The sequence below is a fragment of the Rhinopithecus bieti genome, unplaced genomic scaffold, assembly GCF_001698545.2.
Source record: "Rhinopithecus bieti isolate Rb0 unplaced genomic scaffold, ASM169854v2 scaffold_980, whole genome shotgun sequence".
Lineage (NCBI taxonomy): Eukaryota > Metazoa > Chordata > Mammalia > Primates > Cercopithecidae > Rhinopithecus > Rhinopithecus bieti.
This window is the reverse complement of record NW_016803338.1, coordinates 289876-315648: the sequence shown is the minus strand read 5'-3', so window position 1 is coordinate 315648 and position 25773 is coordinate 289876. Positions and strand designations below refer to the sequence as shown.

At 43.5% G+C, this 25773-nt stretch overlaps 1 protein-coding gene across 12 annotated transcripts in view; it reads right to left on the bottom strand.

The window, feature by feature from the left end:
- The window catches only part of FLACC1 (flagellum associated containing coiled-coil domains 1), a 92574-nt gene that overhangs the window by 63211 nt on the left and 3590 nt on the right, over positions 1 to 25773 (bottom strand). For 4 of the 12 annotated variants that reach the window (XM_017875738.1, XM_017875792.1, XM_017875817.1 and 1 more), the window contains exons 1-6: positions 11776 to 12210; positions 6069 to 6228; positions 5493 to 5564; positions 2985 to 3033; positions 2830 to 2874; positions 1407 to 1540 (exon numbers count right to left, since the gene is read on the bottom strand). In XM_017875738.1, the coding sequence (XP_017731227.1) occupies positions 1407 to 1540; positions 2830 to 2874; positions 2985 to 3033; positions 5493 to 5564; positions 6069 to 6181 (413 nt within the window). In that variant the 5' untranslated portion in view covers positions 6182 to 6228; positions 11776 to 12210. Of the gene's footprint in view, positions 1 to 1406; positions 1541 to 2829; positions 2875 to 2984; positions 3034 to 5492; positions 5565 to 6068; positions 6229 to 7609; positions 7708 to 9716; positions 9815 to 11775; positions 12211 to 14057; positions 14166 to 25773 lie in introns of those variants that run through there. The other 8 variants (XM_017875800.1, XM_017875809.1, XM_017875825.1 and 5 more) reach the window with 6 other exon arrangements.

The window sequence follows — 25773 nt, the reverse complement described above, 5'->3', positions numbered from 1 at the left end:
TAGATGATTGTGTGTGTGTGTTTTCTATTGTTGGTCTTTTAGAGTTGTGTGTTGAAAAATAATTCTTACAGCAAAATAAGCCTGAGGGAAGAGGCACTTGGAGAGCCATTCAGTAGTGCAGTTAAGAAGTAAGATGCCAGGCCGGGCGCGGTGGCTCAAGCCTGTAATCCCAGCACTTTGGGAGGCCGAGACGGGCGGATCACGAGGTCAGGAGATCGAGACCATCCTGGCTAACATGGTGAAACCCCGTCTCTACTAAAAAATACAAAAAACTAGCCGGGTGAGGTGGTGGGCGCCTGTAGTCCCAGCTACTCGGGAGGCGGAGGCAGGAGAATGGCGTAAACCCGGGAGGCGGAGCTTGCAGTGAGCTGAGATCCGGCCACTGCACTCCAGCCTGGGCGACCGAGCCAGACTCCGTCTCAAAAAAAAAAAAAAAAAAAAGAAAGTAAGATGCCTGAACACGGGGGGCAGGATATCGGGGAAGCAGAAGATATGAATAAGAGATTAAAGGGTAGAATGAAAAGATGTAGAGATGAATCTGCATCTGTTAATGAAAAAAGAAAGACATGGAGATATACTTGATATGGCATTGGAGGACAGAGAGTAGGTGGGGCCTAAAGACAGGATGGCTGCGCTAACGGGATGAAGTCAGGCCAGAACCTTCCATACTTCATCTCCCAGGGGCATGAGCTGAGCAGTATTTTTGGACGTAACGAAAAAGAGGCTGGGTGCGGTGGCTCACGCCTATAATCCCAGCACTTTGGGAGGCTGAGGTCAGAGGATTACTACCTGAGGTCAGGAGTTAGAGACCAGCCTGGCTAACACGGTGAAATCCCATCTCTACTAAAACTATAAAAATTAGCTGGGTGTGGTGGTGCAAGCCTGTAATCCTAGCTACTTGAGAGGCTAAGGCATGAGCATTGCTTAAACCTGGGAGGCAGAGGTTGCAGTGAGCCGAGATCGTGCCACTAAACTCCAGCCTGGGTGACAGAGAGAGACTCTCTCAAAAAAAACAAAAAACAACAACAAAACATGTGCACTACAGCCTCCCAGAAACCCTCACTTTACTTAATTGGCATGCCCCAAATTCAGACTAATTTGTGGCTCTTCTATCTATTCCTTACCCCAGGAACAATTGCTGTCCTTTGGGATCAATCACATAACTCCCAATCAATCTTCATCCTGCCCCTTGGATCTGCTCACGGATGGGATCAGAGGAAAGAGAGGCAGATGTGGAGAGATGCATCATCAGGAAGCAGGGGTGAGGAGGGGGGTGCCCTTGCGGCCCCTCCAGAGCAGGCACCAGTGGCCTGGCTGTGGGCATAGTGGCTTTGGCTTATCCCTGAGGCCAGGCTGAGCCGGTGGGAGTAGCCCCAAGCAGCTGAATGTTGGTTCAACAGCATTACCTGGAAAATCTGCCTTTGTTCGGGATCTCCGATTCCCACCGCTTTTTCCCATCAAACATCTCATCCCCTAAGGTGACAGAAATCTGTTCCCGATTCCGAACAAGTTGATAGCCAGGTGACACGTTGATCACTTCCTAGGCATCAAGGGAAAGTAGGATAAAATGGCAGACTTGGAGTGCTGAGATTTCTCCAAATCTTCTCCTGTTGCCTCACTCACATCTTAAAAACAGGGACCTGGGACTCCAGAGCCCAAGCCCTTCTGGGCCCTTCACCCATTGTAGCTCATCCTCACATCTCTGAGACTCAAACCTGATGCTCAGTAGGCTCGTGGGTGTCCCTAGGGGCCTCTCAAGCTCTGTGCCACACTAAGCCATTGATGCCCCTGCACCCCCACTTGTGTTCACCCTTGTGGCCGGAGGTGGGCATGCGGCAACTGCTCAGGTTTTGGAATCACAGAGGCCTGAGTAAATCTTGGCTCTGCCACCAGACAATAGCCATCCAGCATCTCTGTGCCTCAGTTTTCTCATCAGAAAGTGGGGTTAATAACTCCTTCTCAAATGGCTTTTGTGAGGGAAAAACAAAACAACATATGAGAAAATGACTAGAATGGTTGCAAACAAAATGTCATTTCCTCCTCCTTCTCCCATTAGATGCCAAGTCAGAAACCTGGGCAGGGCCTCTGCTGGCCTGGGGCTCTGAGAGCTGCACAGCACACGCTGCAGCCCCTTGAGCCCTGCTGTTGTCACCTCCTTCATGTCTCTCTGAATCACCCTCCTCTCTCCACATCCCTGCCTGACAGCCCCAGGCCACCACCATCTTTCTCTTGGGCTCTGGCCTCTCTGCCTGCACTCTTGCTCCCCAACAGTTCATCCTCCTCTCCACCTAGAGGGCAATTATATTTTTGCTTGTATATTTTTTCCCTAACTATTAAAGGACTGCATGGTATTTAAAAAACAAAACAAAACAAAACAAAACAAAAAACAACTAGATAAACACAGAAAACAGTAAAAAAAATGTATCAATTATATCCCTCCAGAGACTGCTGCTTCTGAAATGTAACTCTTACTTGGTCCTGTGCCTGTGTCAGACCAGTAAAGGCTCCCAGACACCAGAAGGGTCAGGCCCACATTCCCAGGCAGGCACCAAGATCCTTCGAGTTTGGTTCCCATCACCTTCTCCAGTGCCCTCCCGCCCCTGATCCCCTGAGGGGTCCCGGCTGCCTCTCCCCAGCATTCGTGAATTCCCAAAGTCAGCAGAGGGCTTCCTACATCTGGGCATGAGCTGTTTACTGGCCTGGACTAGCTGTCATGTCCAGTTTCCCTGGGACACTCTGTTTGCCTTGTGCAAGCAGGAGAGAGTGGCAATTAAATGCCCACTCTGGAATCTGGCTGAGCTGAGTTCAAGTCGTGGTTCTTCCACTTACCTGCCATGCACAATATGCAATAATAACAGCACCTCCTCCCAGGATCTTTGTGAAGATTCAACAAGGTAAGTATAAAAATGTAAAAGGCCCATGCTTGCACATGGTAGGCGCTCAGTAGATTTTAGTCCCACTGCCCTCTTCCTGCCTTTACTCACATAAAATGATTTATTGCTCTCTTCTTGCCTTGCCGCATGGATTTTCTTTCTGCAAGAGAAAGACATGCTCAGAAAGCAACCAGACAGCAAAGAGAAGTTCAAAGCTTAGGAGCTGAACCCTGAGGCCGCCACCATCTGACTTCTGCTCTCTGACCTGACCTTCTTAGGGGATCCCGAGGATAGTTGGGGAACTCACTGAAGCCGGGCTCCTGAGGGCCCAAAGTGGGAGCGCTCATGAAAACGTCCTGCCCAAGGAGGCAAAAGAGTTGTTCTATGATGTTGGGGCAACTTCTGTTTTGGAGGAGCATCCACCAGCTAGAGGGACCCTTACATATTCTCCCTGAATCAAGGCTCTGTGAGTCAGGTAACACCCCCTGCCACCCCCTTACACACACACAGGCACACACACACTCAGTTCAGGGAACTGTGTGGAACTCTATTTATTGGAGAATGAAACATTCTATATAAACAAATGTTCCAGATAATGAAATGAATCCCATTAAGATACAAATGTTGAAGTTAAACTTGTTTTTCATTCAAATCTTTATATATACTATATAAAAAATGAATACCATATATGTGTATATGTTCACAGTGACCTTTCCCTCCATCTCCAAAGCCAGCAGCAATTGCATCGCTCTGACCTCTGCTTCTGTTGTCACAGCTCCTTCTCTGACTCTGACACTCTGACCTCCTCTTTCACGTACAAAGAAGGACCTTTGTGATTACATGGGGTCTGGAATAATCCAGGATAATCTCTCCAATTCAAGATCAGCTGATTAGCAACCTTAATGCCATCTGCAGCCTTAATTCCTCTTTGGCAAGTAACAACATATTTGCAGTCTCTGGGTGTTAGGGCGTAGACGTCCTTGGGAAGGGGTCACTGTCCTGCCCACCACACCCATCACCTCATTATCTTCTTTGAGCTTATCTCCCACCACTCCCTGCTCACTTGCTCTGCTCATGCCACACTGGCCTCTGCCTTCCTGGAAGAGGTCAGACATGTCAAGCAAGTTCCCACCCCAGGACCTTTGGACTTGCTGGTCCCTCTGCCAAGAGTGCTTGACCCAGGCATCATCAAGGCTCCTTCTGTCCCCTTTACACAGGGACTCGCCCGACCTCCCTACATAAAGTATCCCCACCCTCACAGCCCCTCCCACTTTGCCCACATTGTTTTTCTGTGTAGCACTTGCCAACCTCAGATGTAATAACTAGTTTATGGTCCTCTTCCCCTCCCTTCCTCACTAGAAGATAAGTGCCAGGAGAGTGGAGACTTTATAGTGTTTCTGGCTGTTTTCCCAGCACCTGAAACAGTGCCTAATAAATAATAGGTGTTCCATAAATATTTTCCAAAAAACTTAATGGAATACAAAGATTCATACAAAGACCTAAAACTAAGATACATTTCTAAGCTTGTAAAATGTGAGTAAAAATTTTAATTTGTGATTAAAACCAAGATGCAACCCACAGAAAATCTTAGACACAGGAAAGTAATCAGCTAAAGAGTGGGTCACCACCCTAAATGCATGGGAGGGTCAAGGCTCTGTGACAACAGGGCGCATCAAGCTTTGGGCTCTAGGGCAGAAAAGAGCTATTGAGGGCACCCCTGTGGAGAGCAGTTGATACAGTGACTTTGAATCAAATGATGCAATGACTTTGGAAGCTGTGGATGCAGAGGACCCCAAAATCTACATGTAGGATCTGAGGTTTGCGAGAAATCAAGGTGGATTCTGGCAATTCTCTAACATCCCTGGCATCAATTAATTCAAGTCAGGCCAGGTGGGAGGGAGATTATTTTATTCACATGCCTTAAACCATTTCTGTCTCACGGATATACAAATACTTAAGGCCAGGAGCAGTGGCTCACAACTGTAATCCCAGCAATTTGAAGGTCGAGGAGGGCTGATCACTTAAGGTCAGGAGTTCAAGACCAGCCTGGCCAACACAGTGAAACACCGTCGTTACCACAGATACAAAAACTACCTGGGCATGGTGATGGGTGCTTGTAATCCCAGCTACTCAGGAGGCTAAGGCAGGAGAATCGTTTGAACCAGGGAGGTGGAGGTTGGAGTGAGCCAAGATGGCACCACTGTGGTCCAGCCTGGAGTGAGCCAAGATGGCACCACTGTGGTCCAGACAGAGCAAGACTCCATCTCAAACAAACAAACTGCTAGGAGCAGTGGCTCACGCCTGTAATCCCAATACTTTGGGAGGCCGAGGCAGGTGGATCGCTTGAGTTCAGGAGTTCAAGACCACCCTAGGCAGCGTGGTGAAACCCCATCTCTATTAAAATACAAAAAAGTAGCTGGGCATGGTGACCCGCACACCTGTAGTCCCAGCTACTCAAGACGCTGAGGCAGGAGAATCTCTTGAGACTGGGAAGTGGAGGTTGCAGTGAGTCACCGAGGTTGCGCCATTGCACTCCAGCCTGGGCAACAGAGTGAGACTCCATCTCAAAAACAGAAAACAAAACAAAACAAACAAACAAACAAACAAAAAAATACTTACTTTGGGGAAACAACAGGTTTTGTTGGTTGGAGGTAATTGTGATTTTTTGGAGCTGGTAGAAGAGGAGTTAGCCTGAAAGTGAAAAACAATAATTAAAACAAAAAAGTTGGAAATTCGGAAACCCTTTTAACACTCCCAGATTAAGTACATCCCTATAGTGACCCAAAATTGGAATGCATGATCTGACAGCTGGAATCTTTAAAATCTGAGGCCTTTAAAACTCAGGCCCAAGGCCCTCCTTGTTCACTGTCCCAGGAAGAGTTTGTTCCCCAGTTCCCAAAGCTCTTTATCCCACATGGAGGGGGCAGCTGCCATCAAGGCCCTTTGGTTGGAAGCCGCACTTTGCCTTTGCACCAACACTGAGACTTCCTCATTTAAAATGGCACAAACCCCAGGCAGGGCTGGCAAGATGAGGGTGCAGCCAACCAGCTGGCAAGGAAGCTGGAGAAAGCAAGGCTGTCTGGCCCACCTGAGATTTTGCTGCCACACTTGCTGTTTTAGAAATCTTGTGAAAGAAATGAGGCTACAAATGGATCCCAAGGTCCCTGTGCCTACCCCAACCCAGATAATTCTTACTTGGACTTCCCTGTGGAGTTCTTGTGTGGTAGTTGAGGGGTCTTGATTAGCTTCCGTGGTCCCAAGTTCCAGGGGTCCCAGCAGGTGCAATAGATGAGAGGGTTGGGGTTCATGGCCAAAGGTCAGGGGCAGTCTTGGCTGCTAGATCAGGAGGCTCTTGCTGAAATCGAAAAACAACAGCAGAAAGTTAAACCATTTAGAATCAAAGCAAAAATACAGACAAATTGGGAAGAACCCAGGGAGGACCCAAAGAACAATGGTAGATTCCAGAAGCTGTTGATCTGGTGCAGGGTCTTGGCTATAGGTTAACAGCTCATCCCTTTCTACTCAGTAGACTTGACTTGAAAGCAATTTAAACTTTGCCATAACTGGCCAGGCATGGTGGCTCATGCCTGTAATCCCAGCACTTTGGGGGGCCGAGGTGGATGGATCACTTGAGGTCAGGAGTTTGAGACCAGCCTGGCCAACATGGTGAAACCCCGTCTCTACTAATAATACAAAAATTAGCTGGGCATGGTGGTACACACCTATAATCCCAGCTACTCAGGAGGCTGAGGTGGGAGGATTGCTTGAACCTGGGAGGCAGAGGTTGCAGTGAGCCAAGATTGTGCCACTGCACTCCAGCCTGGGTGGAGAGTGAGACTTCCTCTCAAAAAATAAGATAAAAATAAAATAAAACAAAAATAAAATAAAATAAAATAAAATTTGCCATAACTGAGTCCTTGCTGTGAGCCAGGTAAAACCGCTCAATTATTGTTATGCTGATACTACAGATGAGGCTACTGAGACTCAGAGAAGTCACAGTGGCAGAAAGTTGCAGAGCTGGAAACAAACACAAATCTCCTTGACTCCCAAGCTCCTTCCTTTCCAGCAGGCCACACCAGTTCTCACTGAAGGGAAGAGAAATTCCCACAGCAAGTTCGGCACAGAACTTCCTGGAAAATTAGTTCTGCTGCCTGAGCTACAATGCAACTGAATCTCCTTGTTTCTCATTCCTGGTCACCTCTTTGAATTACAGAGTGGAAACTCCTTCTCTGCCTCCATAAAAACAAAACCCCTATTATGAGAATCTTGATGAAAGACAACTATCAGATAAACATGGTGGCTTGACCACACTGGCTTATCTTTCTTTTCCAGAATCCAACTAAAATTAGAGTATAGCATTAAAAGAGATTTAATTCCATAAGAGCAAGAAAATGGGAGAGGAGAGAAGATTGCACAAGGGATGTCCCTACATGTTTGGCATCATAACTAGGGCTCTCACCATAGCTCACTACAGCCTATGTGCCTGCAAAGACAGAGTATGAACAAGATGGAGCCAATTCACTCATCAGAGGTCCCAGAGGCTGCAGGACTTGGAAATGGTAGATTACCTGATAATATTGACAGGCAGCTGGTAGATCTGTAGGAGCACATGGCAGGATGAATACTGTCCCTTTCCCTAAACTGCATGTCCTAATCTCTGGGAAGTGTGACTATGTTACCTTACATGGCAAAAGCAGCTGTGGTTAAATGAAAGATCTTGAGAGACAGAGATTTACCTGAATTATCAGTCAGAGAAGATGTGATAATGGAGGAAGAGGTAGGAGTGATTGAGGAAAAGGTCCGGGAGCCAAGGAATTGGGGCAGCGTCTAGAAGCTGGAAAAGGCAAGGAAAAAAATCCCTCCCTGGAGCCTCCGGAAGGAATGCAGATCTGCCGACCTCTTGATTTTAGCTCAGTGAGACTCATTTTGGGCTTTGACTTTCAGAACTGTAAGATAATAAATTGGTGTTGTTTGAAGCCACTAAATTTGTGGTAACTTTGTTACAGAACAATCAGAACCAGAGCATTTCGGAGTGTAGGTGCGGGACTGGCAATAGAAACATAGAAACCTAAGAAAATAAAATGTGCAATTACTCCAAGTTAAAAAATATTGAACGAGAAAGTAAACATAATCATAGTATGGCACACACTCATATGTATCAAATGTAAATACTTAATATTGACTTAGCCAAAAAGTGAATTGTGACTACACGGGAAGAATGAGCGGAATGGGGATGTGTAAGAGCCAAATCCTCATCTGATGTACCAGAAAGAAAAATTAACATATGGAGCACAGACAAATTATTTGCAAGTATGAGGTAAAATTCCAAAGAAATAGATAACAGAGTTGAAAATAATTGCCTCTAGGAGCACACTGAGAAGTAGAACTGACAGGTTGGGGGTGGGGCAGAAATTGAGACTTTTCCTTAATGAATTTTTAACATTATTTGATTTTTAAATGATGTCAGTGGATATTTCTTTTCTCTTTTCTTTTCTTCTTTTCTTTTTTCTTTTCAGAGTCTTGCTCTGTCACCCAGGGTGGAGTGCAGTGGTACAATCTTGGCTCACTACAACCTCTGCTTCCTGGGTTCAAGTGATTCTCCTGCCTCAACCTCCTGTAGGTAGAGGCCTCCAGCCTCCTACAAGTGCTCACCACTATGCCTGGCCAATTTTTGTATTTTTAGTAGAGACTGGGTTTTGCCATGTTGGCCAGGCTGATCTCAAACTCCTGGCCTCAAGTGATCCTTCTGCCTTGGCCTCCCGAAGTGCTGGGATTACAGGCATGAGCCACTGTGCCTGGCCATGTCAGTGGATATTTCATTAGTAATAAAAACAAACGCCAAAATGTTATAAGAATCAGTAGCCCAATAGAAGCATTAAAATGATAACAGATTTAACTCAAATTTCTAAGTCTATGATTAGTTTTCACTATTATACTGGAATACATTTGCTTAAGAACCAGTCGAAAAAATGAAATCAACCTTTGTCTCCAACATGACTGATGCTTGAGAAATCCACTGATGGTGTCTAATGACCTTAAGAGCTAGAGGACCTTAAGGTTGAATCTATTTTCCATATGAAGATCCTAAAACTCAAAGAAATGAAGTGACTACTCACCCACTCGTAACTGCTCCTTTAACAGCACAAATCTTTAGAGTCTCGTGCTGTGAGCACTGTGCTAGATGCTGGCTGGATTTTGCCCTCAGGGAGCTTGCAGTCAGTAGAGGAGTCGGCAGAAAGAGAGCTAAGTGAGCAGTGGAGCCAAGGCAAGAGACCTGGCCTTGGAATAAAGGCAGAGTGTGCAGGGGTTTGCCTGGGTCAGAGGCCTGGGACTAGGGGATCTTCTGCAATAGATGTCAGGGCTAGGAAGGAGTCCAGGAGACTGGCTGAACAGCAAAGGCCTAAAGAGTAGGTGACAGGGCCGCCATTTATAACCGTCCACACTCCACTGTGTTTGGGGGCCTGTCAGGGCCAAGTCAAGGAGATGAGGTCAGAGAAGCAGATGGGATTGAGTGCCCAGGTGGGAAGATGATGCTACAAGGGGCTAGAATTCAGGTGAGAGTCTGAAAGGAGGCTGCCACAGTAGCAAAAAACAAGCTCTGCTTCTGCTTCCAACCTACTATCTGCTTCCTGTAGGAAAGGGGCCAACCCTGAACTTGGGAGATTTAGCAGGAGTCCATGGGGCAGGAAGTGAGAGGTTAAGGCAGGCCCACTTCTAGCAACTGCCTTCTCTCTTCTTGAAGGCCAGGACTCCACTATGGAGAGCTCTTTGTGCCTCAACACCTCCACTAAGCCTTGCGAAGTGGCTTGTCCACAATGGGCATTTGATGCATATATTTCTTACCTGACTAGTAAACTTGATGGTTGTAATCAGCTCATCACAGTGGTTGGAGTCAGCTCCACAAAGAGGAAAAAGACAGTGCGGTGGCTCATGCCTGTAATTCCAGCACTTTGGGAGGCTGAGGCAAGTGGATCACTTGAGGCCAGGAGTTCAAGATCAGCCTAGCCAACATGGCAAAACCCTGTCTCTACTAAAAACACAAAAATTAGCCAGGTGTAGTGGCACACGCCTGTAATCCCAGCTACTCGGGAGGCTGAGGCAGGAGAATCGCTTGAACCCATGAGGTGGAGGTTGCAGTGAGCTGAGATCTTGCCACTGCACTCCAGCCTGGGTGACAGAACAAGACTCTGTCTCAATAAATAAATAAATAAAACCAAAAACAAAAACAAAGAGAAAAGAGATTCACAGATGAAACTGCCAAAATGTTGTAATCGTCATTACCATATTATAAATAATGTTAAACGTTTGCATTCAAAAGCCAGAAAGCAGAGGTAAATTGTATGGGTGATACAATCACTCAGTGGAGTTTTACATAGATTTTCAATGATCTTTGATGAATGTGTGGTTGTTTCCTTTTCTTCTTCCCCATGACAAACCATGTCTTGGTATCTATTCTTTTGCTCTTAAGAAAAAAAAAAAATGGCCTCACAGGTGTGGTGGCACATGTCTGCAATCCCAGCACTTTGGGAGACTGAGGTGCGAGAGTTGCTTGAGGTTAGGAGCTTGAGACCAGCCTGGGCAACATATTGAGACTCTGTATCTACAAAAAATTTTAAAAATAGCTTAGTGTGGTGGAGTGTGCCTGTAGTCCTAGCTACTTGGCGGGTGGCGTGGGAGGATCACTTAGGGCCAGGAGTTTGAGGTTGCAGTGAGCTATGATCACACCACTGCGTTTCAGCCTGGGTGACAGCACAAGACCCTGTCTCTAAAAAAATAAATAAATAAAATAAAAATAAAGGCCTTTCTCTTTGAACACCCATAGGAGTGATACTCAAAATATTTAACAACCAGTACAACAAGGCTATTGAATAATCAACCAGGGTTGGAACAGGGTCCTGGGGGATCTCACTCCCACCTCTGTGCCATGCATTAACTCTTTAGCTGCTCAATCATGAGGTGGTCTGGGAGTGCCAGGGGAGGAGTTGGGACAACCAAGGTGGCAAGGAGGACATGCAAGGGGCTTGGACAATGGTCATCTACCAATCAATATGGCAGTATTTTATTTATTATTTTTTTTATTATTATTATTATTATTATTATTATTATTTTGAGACGGAGTTTTGCTCTTGTTGCCTAGGCTGGGGTGCAATGGCATGTTCTCGGCTCACTGCAACCTCTACCTCCGAGGTTCAAGCGATTCTCCTGCCTCAGCTTCCCCAGTAGCTGGGATTACAGGCACCCGCCACCATGTCTGGCTAATTTTTGTATTTTTGTAAAGATGGGGTTTCACCATATTGGCCAGGCTGGTCTCAAACTCCTGACTTCAGGTGATCCACCCACCTCGGCCTCCCAAAGTGCTGGGATTACAGGTGTGAGCCACTGTGCCTGGCCTATATGGCAGTATTTTAATATTTCAGTAGCTAAAATCAGTCCTTGACTTCTCATAGCTTCTTAAGTGGGAACCACATCTAACAGATTTTGGGGGCATCCTTCCAGAAATGCATATAACCTTAAATGTCTTGCATATAGAATTTAACCTGTAGAGAAGCATAATAGATTTTTAAAAAATGATTTGCATAAATGAGAGCATACTTTGCACACGATGTTGCATCTTGTTCTTTTTATGGAACAGGATATCTAGTAGATATTTCCACGTCATCACGGATAGATCTGCGTTTACAGTGGCTTGACACTGAATAGCTCTAATCATCGAGGGGTGTGTGAGTGTAAGGATTCTTTCTCCCTCTTTTTTTCCTTTCCTGCACTTCTCCCTGATGATTATACCTGAGGCTCGTCCTAACAATAGTCACCAGTGAGCCGGCAGAGGCTTCAGAGAAGTTACTGGTTAGTATTAATAATCAGTAGAAAAAATAATATAAAACATCTTTTCCAAAGAGCTTACCTTGGACTGCCCAAAGATCTGTTATTCTCATGTGGCCCGAGTCAAGCATCTTAAAGAAATCACAGTGTTAGAGAGAAATGGTTCCCCATCAACACAGAATCAGAGTTTACTTTAGATCAAATCCAGAGGTTCCAGAACTCAAGACTTTAGTGGACATTCCAGTGGTTGAAATGCTGAAGCAGAAAATTCACAGTATATGTAGTGTGGGAAGACAGACTTCTAGTGAATCCAATCAAAGGCTTTTACAAAGGTTGGCCTGGCACAAACTATGAATTTCCCTTCTAAAGACAAAACAGTTCACGTTTCTCAGTATTGCAATGAAATTAAACTAGAGGAGAAGGTCACCCCTCCATTCAGATTCCCGTGACTTGGGCCTGAGTTGTGAGGTTTGCCCTTGGGAGATGGCAGGCCAAAGTTTGTTTATTTTGTTGCTATGGACACAGAACAGTAGCTCCTCATTGGCTCAGGGCTCTTTTCTTCGAGAGAGAAGGTTGGGAGAAACAGCCAATTAAATTCTCCAATACCTAAATCAGTGACCACCCTCAACAGCAAAGAGTTCATACTTTTAACACTGGATTTCCACTTTCGTCATCAGCCATGGGACAAAAAAGCTTAAGATATATCTTCAGAGGAAATAGAATTCAACAGCACTTTTAGGCTTCATTGGTCTGTGGCAATAGTTATCAGGCAGGATCTATGATGGATTTTTAATTCCTTTGTCATCTACTCACAGAAACCTAAAACTCTAGACACTTTTTTCCCTTGAGTTTAAGGCTTTGAAATCTGTGAAAGTAAAATCCCCAAGGCAGGAGTCTTTTCAGTCACAAGGTTTTCAGATTTTTTTTTTTTTAAATAAAACTGCTTTTCTTACTATAGAAAAAAGTACTTGCTTATTATAACCCAGTGGCTTTCATTTTAGTTTTACTGCCACTCATTATAAGAAATATATTTTACAAATTTCATAATAAAAAATTTCGTGAAATAATACTCTTATTATTTGCTATTCTTGTCTATTTCTTTTTCTTCTTTAAATTAAAGCTGATTATAATCCACTAGACTGAGTTCATGGTCCTGGTGGGTCACAACCCCCAGCTTACAAAATGTTCTTCTAAATTAATCTATTCACTCAATGTCACATTTGTTGTCTACCGTGTGCCAGGCACTATTGCTAGGTGTGGGGATATACTTCAGTTCCTATACTCAATACAATTTACAGATCAATGAGAAAACAGACAATAAAAAAGCTCAATAAAAGCATAATTAATTTTTTTTCCTTTGAGACAGTGTCTCACTCTGTTACCCAGGCTGCAGTGCAGTGGCATGATCATAGCTCACTGCAGCCTCGACCTCCTGGACTCAAGCGATCCTTCTGCCTCAGATTCCCGAGTAGATGGGACTACAGGTGTGCAGCACTACGCCCAGCTAATTTTTTTGACTTTTAGTATACATGAGGCCTTGCTATGTCACCCAGGCTGGTCTGGTACTCCTGAGCTCAAGCGATCCTCCTGCTTCAGCCTCCCAAAGTGCTGGGATTACAGGTGTACGCCACCATGCAGCCACAATGACTCATACTAAGGGACTCGCCAGAAGCAGTGGGAGTTCATAGCAGGAGTTATCTTCTAGTCCAGTGAGTCAGGTAGCAGTGTTAAACAGAGAAGAGATCTGACTAGATCTACATATCAGAAAGATCATTCTGACTGCAATATAGGGAAGCAATTGGAAGGGCCCGGGAAACCAGGTAAGTCTGTGGCAGTGGTCCTCATGGGACCTAATGATGGCCCTGACCGAGGAGCAGCAGTGGGGATGGAGAGAAGATATGATAGGACTTGGTGATTGACTGGATGCTGGGGTGAGGGAAAAGGAGGTGATGATGATTCCTGGCTCTCTAGCTCGAGCAACTGAGTTGACCGTGGTGCCATTTATTGAGACAGGAAAGTCTGGGGGATAAACGGATTCTGGGGAGCAGATTATTAGTTCAGTTCTGGATATGTTAAGGTGCAGGGAGACTAATAGACAAGTGGTGACGTCTGTTAAAGTTTCTTATATATTTTAGAAGTTCAGAAGATTCTGGCCTAGAAGCAGATTTAGGGGTCTTCAGAGTGGATAATATTCCAAGCCAAGGGAGTGAGTGAGATCACATATATAGAGAATATCGTGTAAGGAGAGAAGAGGGTCTAGAACAGAGCTCCGAGGACACCAGTATTTACGACAGGATTTTTCAAATTGTGGGCCATGTGTAGTTAAAATGCACAGACCTGTTGCCTTGATTGCAAGTGACTTACATCAAAGAGGTTTATTAACCTCATGAAATACAGTCTGGAAGTAGTGCTATCAGAGTTGGTGCAAAGATTCAGCAATGTCCTTGGAGAACTGGGCTCTTTCCATCTCTCTGTTATGGCAGCCTCAGTGTGTTGATGGAGGGAAGCCTCTTGGTTGCACTATGGCTGCTTCAACTCCGAGTACCAGGAACAGGCTAGATGAAGAGAGACTTTCAAAGATTAAAAGGAGGGAAAGAACTTAGAGAACAGTTGATAGACTCTATTAGTCATCTAGACAATCTGTCTCCATCCAGAGATTGAATATTTACTTTGAGTGTGTTTAGTGTATAAAATTTTATATTTAAATCCTTTCTTATGATTAAAAAAAAAAAGCAGCAGGATTTAGTTCTTGACTGAAGCGTGGCTAAAAACAGAGATACAAAGGAAGCAAGTGCTGAAGGAAAACCCCAGTCACTCGACTTGGTGAAGGCTCAGCACTAATTACTACTGCTTTGGGTCTCCCCACTCCCCTTTCATCTTTTTGGACATGAGTAAAGCTTTGCCAAGTCCAAAACAGCAGAGCAGAAGGAAATGAAGGTGTTTAGGGGTTAAGGGTTAAGTGCTCTTCTCTTTGATGAAATTGGCAAAGCACTGGCATTCTCAGTATCTTCTCCTAAAGCAAAATGTCTTACTATTTGGAAAAGAGGTGGAGGAGGCCAGAATACCAATAGTAAAACAAAGTATAAGTTGAATAAATGAATGAGAGAAACTGCAACTTAATTCAGACAGTTATATTATCAAAATTGGTCTGCACAGGGCTTGGGGAAATAGACATCTTCTTGTGTGATGTTGCAGTGTTCATGAAGTGGCAAATATGGTCAGCTGGGAGCATTCGGAAGCTTTCCATCTGTGGAGTGCTATGTGTGGCTCTATGAGAATACTCCCAGTGTGGAAAAGACAGTGTTCTCTTAAGAAGCTTGTAATTATCTCCAACTTGCTCACTTGCTCAACTCTCTTTGATCCTTGTCTTTCAACATCTGACTTTAGAGTGGTGCTATGCTAACTCCCATGGATCATCCTGAACAGCCCCAACCAGGTAGCCACAGGAATCCTGTGAAAGCCTGCAGTGCTACCCTTGCACCTAGAAAGAGGGGCCACTGTTCTGAGCCCTGGGCTTTAGAGGACTCTGCACAGGACAGGCACACACAGAAACCTACATTTGTTCAAGGACACGTGGGCCCAGGCTGGGTGCAGTGGCTCACACCTGTAATTCCAGCACTTTGAGAGGCCAAGGTGGGTGGATCAACTGAGGTCAGGAGTTGAAGAACAACCTGGCCAACATGGTGAAACCCTGTCTCTACTGAAAATACAAAAATTAGCTGGGTGTGGTGGTGTGCGCCTGTAGTGCCAGCTACTCGGGAGGTTGAGGTGGAAGAATTGCTCGGACTCAGGAGGCAGAGGTTGCAGTGAGCCAAGATCATGCCACTGCATTCAAGCCTCGATGACAGAGCGAGACTCCATCTCAGAAGATGAAGAAGAAGAAAACAACCACAACAACAACAACAAAAAAGCAAAACACGTGGGCCCTTGATCTGGAGCTCAGCTCTGAAACAGCAGGAACCATAACCCTAAAGACTCACTCTCATCATTAACCACATTCAGGTCTCAGGGAATGCTTCACCACATCTTTTACCGTTTATCTTCAAAACAAAAGAGGACTGTGCCCAAATGCTATAAAGGTTTGTGGGTTATGCTGCTGCTGAGATCAGACACAGACACTGCTTTGGAGTGCAGGAAAGACTGGGGCAGCAGCAGTAAGGTAAGAGGAAAGGTAACTTGTCAAAACCTCTCAGATAGCATGAATGCAAGATTTGTGCATAATGAAATATATTCTCCAGTGGTGTTGAGCACCCATTTTTTACTTCTTTTAATGCCTTAATTTGTAATTCCACAGGTATTCGTATACGGGAATGGTATTTGCAAGAGCTACATATGGTGGGTGAAGAACATTGTGCAATATGAATCCTGACTACCCTTAAATTTATATATATGTAGATCTAGATGGAACATGAAGCGTGATACCAACTCTTCATATTACTGGATAGATCTGGAGATTGTTTCAGAGGTGGTAAAAACAGCCATAGAAGGGGTAGTGAATTATATGAAATTAAAATACTCCATAGCATTTTCTGGCCCATGATAATGTTTGAATGTGATGTAAAAATCTTGCTTTTGAATAACTGAAGTGATTTTGCTGAGAAGGCAAGACAATCAATTTTGTGAAACAATACTTTGATTTTTATATATTTGGGTTTTCTGTATTTTTCATCATCTCATAACACCTTAGGGGTGCTTTCTTCATAACTTCTTAAACTAAGGAACAAAATACTTCATGCTATTGCTGGCAACATGACCTACCAGCCAACAGTTGTATTTTGGCATCTTTTCTAAATTTGCACAGTAACATTTGTTCATTTGAAAATTTTGTGGCATTTTGGTCCTTAACTCATAAAAACTAATGAAAAACAGAAAAATAAAACTTACTATTAGCATAACTCAAATTTAATATAGTGAAACTAGCAATGGAAGTCAACAGGATACTCAAAGCCCCAAATCTTAACCCTCATCAGAAGGTTTTTGGACTTAAACACATCCACTAGTTGTCATTTGTGAAAGAAAACATAATTAAAGATGATAGCACTAAATTTCATATCAAAGTAGAGTCTCAAACTTCGTTTCTCACAAGATGGTCATAATTCTAAATGGACACTGAGTTTAAAAAAAAAAGTTTCTGTTTTATTTCCAAGATGGCAGATTAGAGTCTTTTAGTGTGCCTTGGCCCCTTGGAAATAGCAAGATAGTGTTTAAAGATCATCTCTGTGGGTTTTTATCCAAAAAGGAAAATGGGAATCCACTAGAATTGTGAAGGACACCCCAGATGCTAGGGAGGAGAATGTGGACAAACAGCCCCAGTGATGGCATGCAGCTGATAAAAATGAGTGAAGCCCCAGTACATGGGAGAGGCAGAGAGCCTCCCTCTATGACTCACCTTTCCACCTGGGATCCAAGCAACCCAGGCTGAGGGAGAGCACTTTGTTTCTCACAAGCACTGGAGCTAACTTGGGGAAGCAGCTTGGAAACACTGTGAGGAAAAGACACAGAGAAAAGCTGCAAACATTTTCCCAGACTCGGGACTGAAAGCAGGGTGCTATTTTTAATCCAGGTGTGGACAAAGTCAGTCATTCTCTGGTGACCTAGCAGTGTGGCCACACAGGCATTTTAGTCTTGGGTCAGCAATTGGAGCATCTGCTCTGGCTTAGGGTAGGGGTCTCCATAGCCAGAACTGTGCAAAGAGCCTTAGCAGTAGGTGCTGGGATTGTGCTTTCCCCCTTTGCAGGCCTGAGGTGGGAGGAGAACTGCTACAGCTGCAGTTTCTCCTGTGTGATGAGACTTGTAGCCAGGGCTAGGTTAGTGACCTGCAACTAGTCTGCCTATGTCACTGCAGGGTGACCCAGCCAGCTCCCCTGAGATTGTGGTGCAGCAGAGCCCTCTCTGCTCCACCCTCAGGCAGAAATCCAGGCATTTGGAACACTTGCTTGTCGGGACCAGCAGCCTGAGCTGCCCCCCCTTCATGGATCATAGATTGTGGACAGCATGGCTTCTCTCGCTCCACACCCAGGCCCAGATCTCCAGGTGTCTGGAACACCCCCTTCCTTGGATCAGGCAGCCGAGTTGTCCTACCTTTCCCTGTGGTAAGATTGTGGTGGCAAGGTGCCCTCTCGCACTCCATTCCTCTAGGCACATCTCCAGGCATTTGAGCACCTGCTCACATGGACTAGCAAGCCTGAAGTGCCCTACCCTTCCTGTGCAGAAGATCTGGTATGGGGAGGCACTCTCCATTTTGCACCCCAGCAGATCTCCAGGCATGTAGGGGCAGCTTCGCTCCATCTGGGTTTCAGCAGCCTGACGCTGCCCCTCCCATTCCAAGACATAGATGATGTGCAGGCAAGGCCCCCTCCCGCTCCATGACGCAGGCAGACAGATCATCAGGCATTCAGAGCACCCATTTGCCTCGATCAGCAGTCTGAGTCACCCAAACCCTCCTGTGCAGAGGTCTTGGTACAGGGGGCCCTCTCTCCTCCATGCTCAGGCAGATCTCCAGGCATTCAGAGCACTCGCTCGCCTGGAACAGCAGCCTGAGCACCCCACCCTTCCTGTGCATAGATCCTGGTGTAGTGGGGCTCCATGCCTAGATAGATCTCCAGGCATCTGGATCAGTGACTCTACTGGATTAGTCTAGGCTGCCCCCATTCCTGAGCAGGGAACTTGGGGTCAAGGAAATTTCCCAAGCATCTCTAGGTGCTTAGTAGTGGCTACCCACTGCATTCCCCCTTGGTGCTGGTGCTTTTACCTGTCATCAGGGGACCTGTATTTGGACCTGCCCAGTCCAGCTCTGCCCATTTTGGCCCCTACCTCCCTGTGTCTGAGCAGGGAGCTCAGACCACTATGGACCTCATGAATTAGCTCATTGCCTGAGGTAACAGAGCTTTTCCCCATAAACAAGGATCAAGTATACACCCAGTCACATTGGCCAGAGCAGGCTCTTACCTATAAGCACCATCTACTAACTTGTAGGTTGAACTGCACAGCCCAATATAAAACCTGCTGACAGAATTGAAAAGGGTTATAGAAGCAAAGCCAAAAGACCCTACCCAGCATTCTTAATAGTCACATTCCCTAGAGAGGGGGGAAAAGGGAAAGGGAAAGAAAAAAAAAAAAACTCAATAATATTATAGGGAAAGAAGGAAAAATAAATAATCCTACCCACATGAAAATCACTATAAAATTAATATGCCAGCATCTCCAGATGAGAAGGAATCAGTGCGAGAATTCTGGCACCACAAAAAATCTGAATATAGTGACACCACCAAAGGATCAAACTTGCTCTCCAGCAATGGTCTATACCCAAAATAGAAACTCAGAAAGAAGAACAGTTACATAATTCAAAGCATGGATTACAAGGAAGATCAATGAGACCTAAGTCAAGGTTAAAAATCAACAACACAAAACTTCTAAAGCAATCCAGGAAATGAAGGAAGAGATAAATATGGTAAAAAGAAATCAATCAGAGCTTCTGGAGTTGAAAAACTCACTCAGGGAATTTCAAAATACAATTGAAAGCTTTATCAATAGACTGGACTGAGCAGAAGAAAGAATTTCAGAGCTTGAAGACTGATCTTTTGAGCTACCTCAGTTACATAAAAATAAAGAAAAAATAATTTTTAAAGGTGAACAAAGGCTTTGAGAAATATGGGATTATGTAAAACAACCAAACCTATGAATTACTGGCATTCCTGAGAAGGAAAAACATATTTGAGGGAATAATTCAAGAAAGTTTCCTTAATCTTGCTAGAGGTAGACATCCAGATACAAGAAATTCAGAGAACACCTGCAAGATACTATACAAAATGAGCATCACCAAGGCATACAGTCACCAGACTGTCCAAGGTCAATGCTAAATACTTTTTTTTTTCCAAGATGGAGTCTCACTGTCACCCAGGCTGGAGTGCAGTGGCATTATCTTGGCTCATTGCAGACTCCTCCTCCGGGGCTTAAATGATTCTCATAATTCAGCTTCCTGAGTAGCTGCAACTACAGGTGCACACCACCATGGTCAGCTAATTTTTATATTTTTAGTAGAGACTGGGTTTTGCCATGCTGGCCAGGTTGGTCTTGAACTCCTGACCTCAAGTGATCTGCTGACCTTGGCCTCCCAAAGTGCTGGGATTACAGGTGTGAGCCACCACACCCAGCAGAAAACATCTTAAAGGCAGCTAGAGAAAAAGGTCGGATTGTGTACAAAGGGAATGCATCAGGCTAACAATGAACTCAGCAGAAATCTTACGTGCCAGGGGAGATTGGAAGTCTTTTTTCAGCATTCTTAAAGACAAGAAATTCCAACCAAGAATGTCATATCCCTCCAAATTAAGCTTCATAAGCAAAGGAGAAAGAAAATATTTTCTAGATAAGCAAGAGCTAAGGGAATATGTTATCACCAGATCAGCTGTACAAAACATTCTTAAAGGAGTTCAAAACACGGAAATGATAGAATGATATCTGCTATCACAGAAACACACTTTTAAGAACATAGCCTATAGATCCTATAAAGCAACCACACCACAGAAATTACAAAACAACTGCTAACAATCTCATGATAGGATCAAAACCTTGCACATCAATATTAACCTTGAATGTAAATGGTCTAAACACCTCACTTAAAAGGCACAAGGTGGCAAGTTTGATAAAAAAACAAGAGCCATCCACTTGCTACCTTCAAGTGACAATTCTCACACATTAATGACATCCATAGGCTCAAAGTAAAGGGTTGGAAAAAGATTTACCATGCAAATAGAAAACAAAAAATGGGGAGGGGTTGCTATTCATGTATCAGATAAAACAGACTTTTAACCAACAAGAGTAAAAAAAGGACAAAGAAGAGCATTACATATGATAAAGAGTTAATTCAACAAGAAGACTTAACAACCCTAAATATATACACAGCCAACATTAGAGCAACCAGATTCATAAAACAGGTACTTCTAGACCTACAAAAAGACTTAGCCACACAATAGTAGTGGGGGACTTCAACAATACACTGACAGCATTAGAGAGATCACTGAGGCAGAAATGACAAAGAAATTCCAGACTTAACTTCAGCACTTGACCAACTGGGCCTAATAGACATCTACAGAATATTCCACCCATCAACCACAGAATATACATTCCTCTAATCTGCACACAGAACAGACTCCAAGATTGACCACATACTTGGCCATAAAGTAAGTTTTAACAAATTAAAAAAAAAAAATCAAAATCATAGCAACCATAGTGGAATAAAAATAGAAATCAGTATCATGAAGATTGCTCAAAACCACATAAGTACATGGAAAATAAACAACTTGCTCCTGAACCACTTTTGGATAAACAATGAAATTAAGGTAGAAATAAAAAAATTCTTTGAAATTAATGAAAACAGAAAAAATATATCAAAATCTCTGGGATACAGCAAAAGCAGCATTAAGAGGAAAGTTTATAGCAGTAAATACCTACTCAAAAAGGTAGATAGATTTTAAATTAATGATCTAACATCACCAATAGAGGACATAGGAAAAGAACAAACTAATCCCAAAGCCAGCAAAGAAAAGAAATAACTAAAGTCAGAGCAGCGCTGAATGAAATTGAGACCCCAAAATCCATACAAAGAATCAACGAAACCAAAAGTTGGTTCTTTGAAAAAAATAAACAAGACTGATAGATGGCTAGCTAGATTAACAAAGAAAAGAAGATCCAAGTAAGCCTAATCAGAAAGGACAGAGGTGACATTATGACTGAGAGAAATATAAAAGATCCTCGGAGATTATCATGAACACCTCTATGCACAAAAACTAGAAACCTAGAGGAAATGCATAAATTCCCAGAAACACACGACTTCCCAAGATTAAATCAAGAAGAAATCAAAAGCATGAATAGACCAACATTGAGTTCCAAAATTTAATCAGTAATAAAAAACTTAACAACCAAAAAAAAAAAAAAAAAAAAAAAAAGGCCCAGTCCATAAGAATTCACAGTCAAATTCTACGAGTTGTACAAAGAAGAGCTGGTAGCAATCCTACTGAAACTATTAAAAAAAACTGAGAAGGAAGGACTTCTCCCTAACTCATTTGGGATCAGAATGATCCCAAAACTGGGCAAAGACAGAGACACAATGAAAAAACAAAACTAAAGGCCAGTATCCCTATGAACATAGACACGAAAATCCTGAACAAAATACTAATAAACTGAATCCAATAGCACATCAAAAATCTAATTCACCATAATCAAGTAGGCTTCATTCTTGGAATGCAAGATTGGTTAAACATATGCAAATCAACAAATGTGATTCACCATATAAACAGAATTGAATTAAAAACAAAAATCCGGCTGGGTGCAGTGGCTCATGCCTCTAATCCCAGCACTTTGGGAAGCTGAGGCAGGTGGATCATCTGAGGTCATTTCTCAAAAGAAGACATTCATACAGCCAACAGGACCACATTGAAAAAATTGCTCATCATCACTCGCCATCAGAGAAATGCAAATCAAAACCACAATGAGATACCATGATCCACACCGTTAGAATGGCAAATTCATTAAAAAAGTTCAGGAAACAAACAGGGGTTGGATGAGGATTGTGGAGAAAATAGGAAACAACTTTTTACACTGTTTTGGTGGGATGTAAAACTAGTTCCAAACCCTTTATGGAAAAACAGTTATTTGGCCAATTCCTCAAGGCTAGAAAACTAGAGTTGGCCATGGATGACCAGCCCATCCCAACTACTGGGTATAATACCCCAAAGGTTATAAATCATGCTGCCTATAAAAAGGACACATGCACACGTATGTTTATTGCGGCACGTATTCCAACATAGCAAAGGACTTGGATCCAAAAACCCAAATGTCCATCATGTGAACAGACTGATTAAGAAAATGTGACAAACATATAACAACCACGGAATACTATGCGCCATAAAAAAAGGATTGAAAGTTTGCCGTTCCTTTGTAGGACATGGATGCAGATGGAAACCCATTCATTCTTAGCAAATATCACAGAAGAAGAAAACAAAACCACCGCATGTTCTCCTCATAGGTGGGAAACTGAACAATGAGATCCAACTTGGACTCGGGAAAGGGGGAACCATTCACACACTGGGCCTATCATGGGGGAGGGAAGGGGGGAGGGATGCATTGCGGAGGTATACCTGATATGGACGAATTGAGGCGTGCTGAAGAAGTTGGATGGGTGAGCAACCCACATGGCAAAGTATACATATGTAAACAACCTTGCACGTTGTGCCACATGTACCATGTACCCTAGAACTTAAAGTATAATAAGAAAAAAAAAAAGAAAAGAAACCAGCTTGGACAACATGGTGAAACCCTGTCTCTACTGAAAATACAAAAATTAGCTGGGCATGGTGGCATACACCTGTAATCCCAGCTACTCAGGAGGCTGAGGCAGGAAAATCGTTTGAACTCTAGAGGCGGAGGTTGTAGTGAACCGAGATTGCACCACTGCACTCCAGCCTGGGTGATAGAGTGAGACTCTGTCTCAAAAAATAATAATAATATGATCATCTCAATAGATGTAGAAAAGGCTTTTGATAAAATCCAACATCCCTTCCTGATAAAATGTGTCAAGATACTAGGCATCACAGGAAATTATCTCAAAATAATGAGAGCGATCTATGACAAATCCATGACCAACATCATAATGAACAGGCAAATATAGGAAGCATTTCCATTGAGAAAGGGAACAAGACAAAGATGCCCATTTTTACCACTCCTATTCAACATAGTATTGGCAGATTTTGCCAGAGCAATCAGGCAAGAGAAAGAAACAAAAGGCATCCAAATAGGAAAAGAAACTAAACTATTTCTCTTTGTATACCTAGAAAACCCTAGACTCTGCCAAAAGTCTCCTGGAACTGATAAACAACTTCAGTAAGTTTCAGGATACAAAAATCAGTAGCATTTCTATACAGCAATAACATTCAAGCTGAGAGCAGAATCAAGAACTCAATTCCAAAAAAAAAAAAAAAAAAAAAAAGAACTCAATTCCACTTACAACAGCCACACAAACATACACACAATAGCTAGGAATACATCTAATCAGGGAGGTGAAAGACAGCTGTAAGAAGAACTGTAAAACACTGCTGAAATAAATCACAGATGACACAAATGGAAACATATTTTATGATAATGGATAGGAATACTCAATATCATTACAATGGCCATACTGCCCCAAACAATGTACAGAGTGAACACTATTTCTATCAAACTACCAACATCATTTTTCACAGAACTAGAAAAAAAGCATTCTAAAATTCATATGGAACCAAAAAGGAGCCTAAATAGCCAAAGCAATCCTAAGCAAAAAGAGAAAAGCTAGAGGCATCTCATTACCTGACTTCAAACTACACTACAAAGCTACAGTAACCAAAACAGCATTGTACTGGTACAAAAACATAGATCAATGAAACAGAATACCAAATCCAGAAATAAAGTCAAACACCTACAGCCACTTGATCTTTGACAAAGTCAACAAAAATAAGCAGTGGTAAAAGGACTCCCTATTCAATAAACGGTGTTGGGATAGCTGGCCAGCCATATGCAGAAGAATGAAACGAGACCCTTACCTTTCACCATATATAAAAATCAAAGATGGATTAATGATTTAAATATAAGACCTCAAACTATAAGAATCCTAGAAGAAACCTAGGAAACACTATTTTGGAGGACATGGGCCTTGGGAAAGAATTTATAACTAAGCCCTCAACAGTAAATAGACAACCTATATAATATGAGAAGAATATTTGCAAACTATGCATCTGACAAAGGTCTAATATCCAGCATCTATAGGCAACTTAAACAACTGAATGGGCAAAAACTAAATAAACCCATTTAAAAATGGTCAAAACACGTGAACAAACACTTCTCAAAAGAAAACATGCAAGTGGACAACAAACATGAAAAAATGCTTACCATCACTAATCATAAGAGAAATGCAAATCAAAACCACTGTGAATACAAGATCTCACACCAGTCAGAAGGGTTACCATTAAAAAGTCAGAAAAATAAGGTATGTGGGAGCCCTGGGCAAGATGGCCGAATAGGAACAGCTCTGGTCTACAGCTCCCAGTGAGATCAATGCAGAAGGCGGGTGATTTCTGCATTTCCAACTGAGGTACCTTGTTCATCTCATTGGGACTGGTTGGACAGTAGGTGCAGGCCAAGGAGGGTGAGTGGAAGCAGGGTAGGGCGTTGCCTCTTCTGGGAAGCCCAAGGGGTTGGGAAACTCCCTCTCCTAGCCAAGGGAAGCCATTAGGAACTGTACCATGCACTGCAGCCCAGATACCGTGCTTTTCCCACGCTCTTCACAACCCACAGACCAGGAGATTCCCTCCGGTGCCTACACCACCAGGGCCTTGGGTTTCCAGCACAAAACTGGGTGGCCGTTTGGGCAGACACTGAGCTAGCTGCAGTTTTTTTTTTTTCCATACTCCAGTGGTGCCTGGAACGTCAGTGAGACAGAACAGCTCGCTCCTCTGGAAAGCGGGCTGAAGCCAGGGAGCCAAGTGGTCTGGCTTGGCAGGTCCCACCCCCAAAGAGCCCTGCAAGCTAAGATCCACAGGCTTGAAATTCTTGCTGCCAGGCACAGCAGTCTGCGATCGACCTGGGACACTTGAGCCAAAATAATGAGTTATTTATGACAAACCCATAGCCAATATCATACTGAATGGGCAAAAACTGGAAGCATTCCCTTTGAAAACTGGCACAAGACAGGGATGCCCTCTCTCACCATTCCTATTCAACATAGTGTTGGAAATTCTGGCCAGGCCAATCAGGTAGGAGAAAGAAATAAAGGGTATTCAATTAGGAAAAGAGGAAGTCAAACTGTCCCTGTTTGCAGATGACATGATTGTATATTTAGAAAACCCCATTGTCTCAGCCCCAAATCTCCTTAAGCTTTATTTGCAACTTCAGCAAAGTCTCAGGATAAAAAATCAATGTGCAAAAATCACAAGCATTCCTATACACCAATAACAGACAAACAGAGAGCCAAATCATGAGTGAACTCCCATCCACAATTGCTTCAAAGAGAATAAAATACCTAGGAATCCAACTTACAAGGGATGTAAAGGAC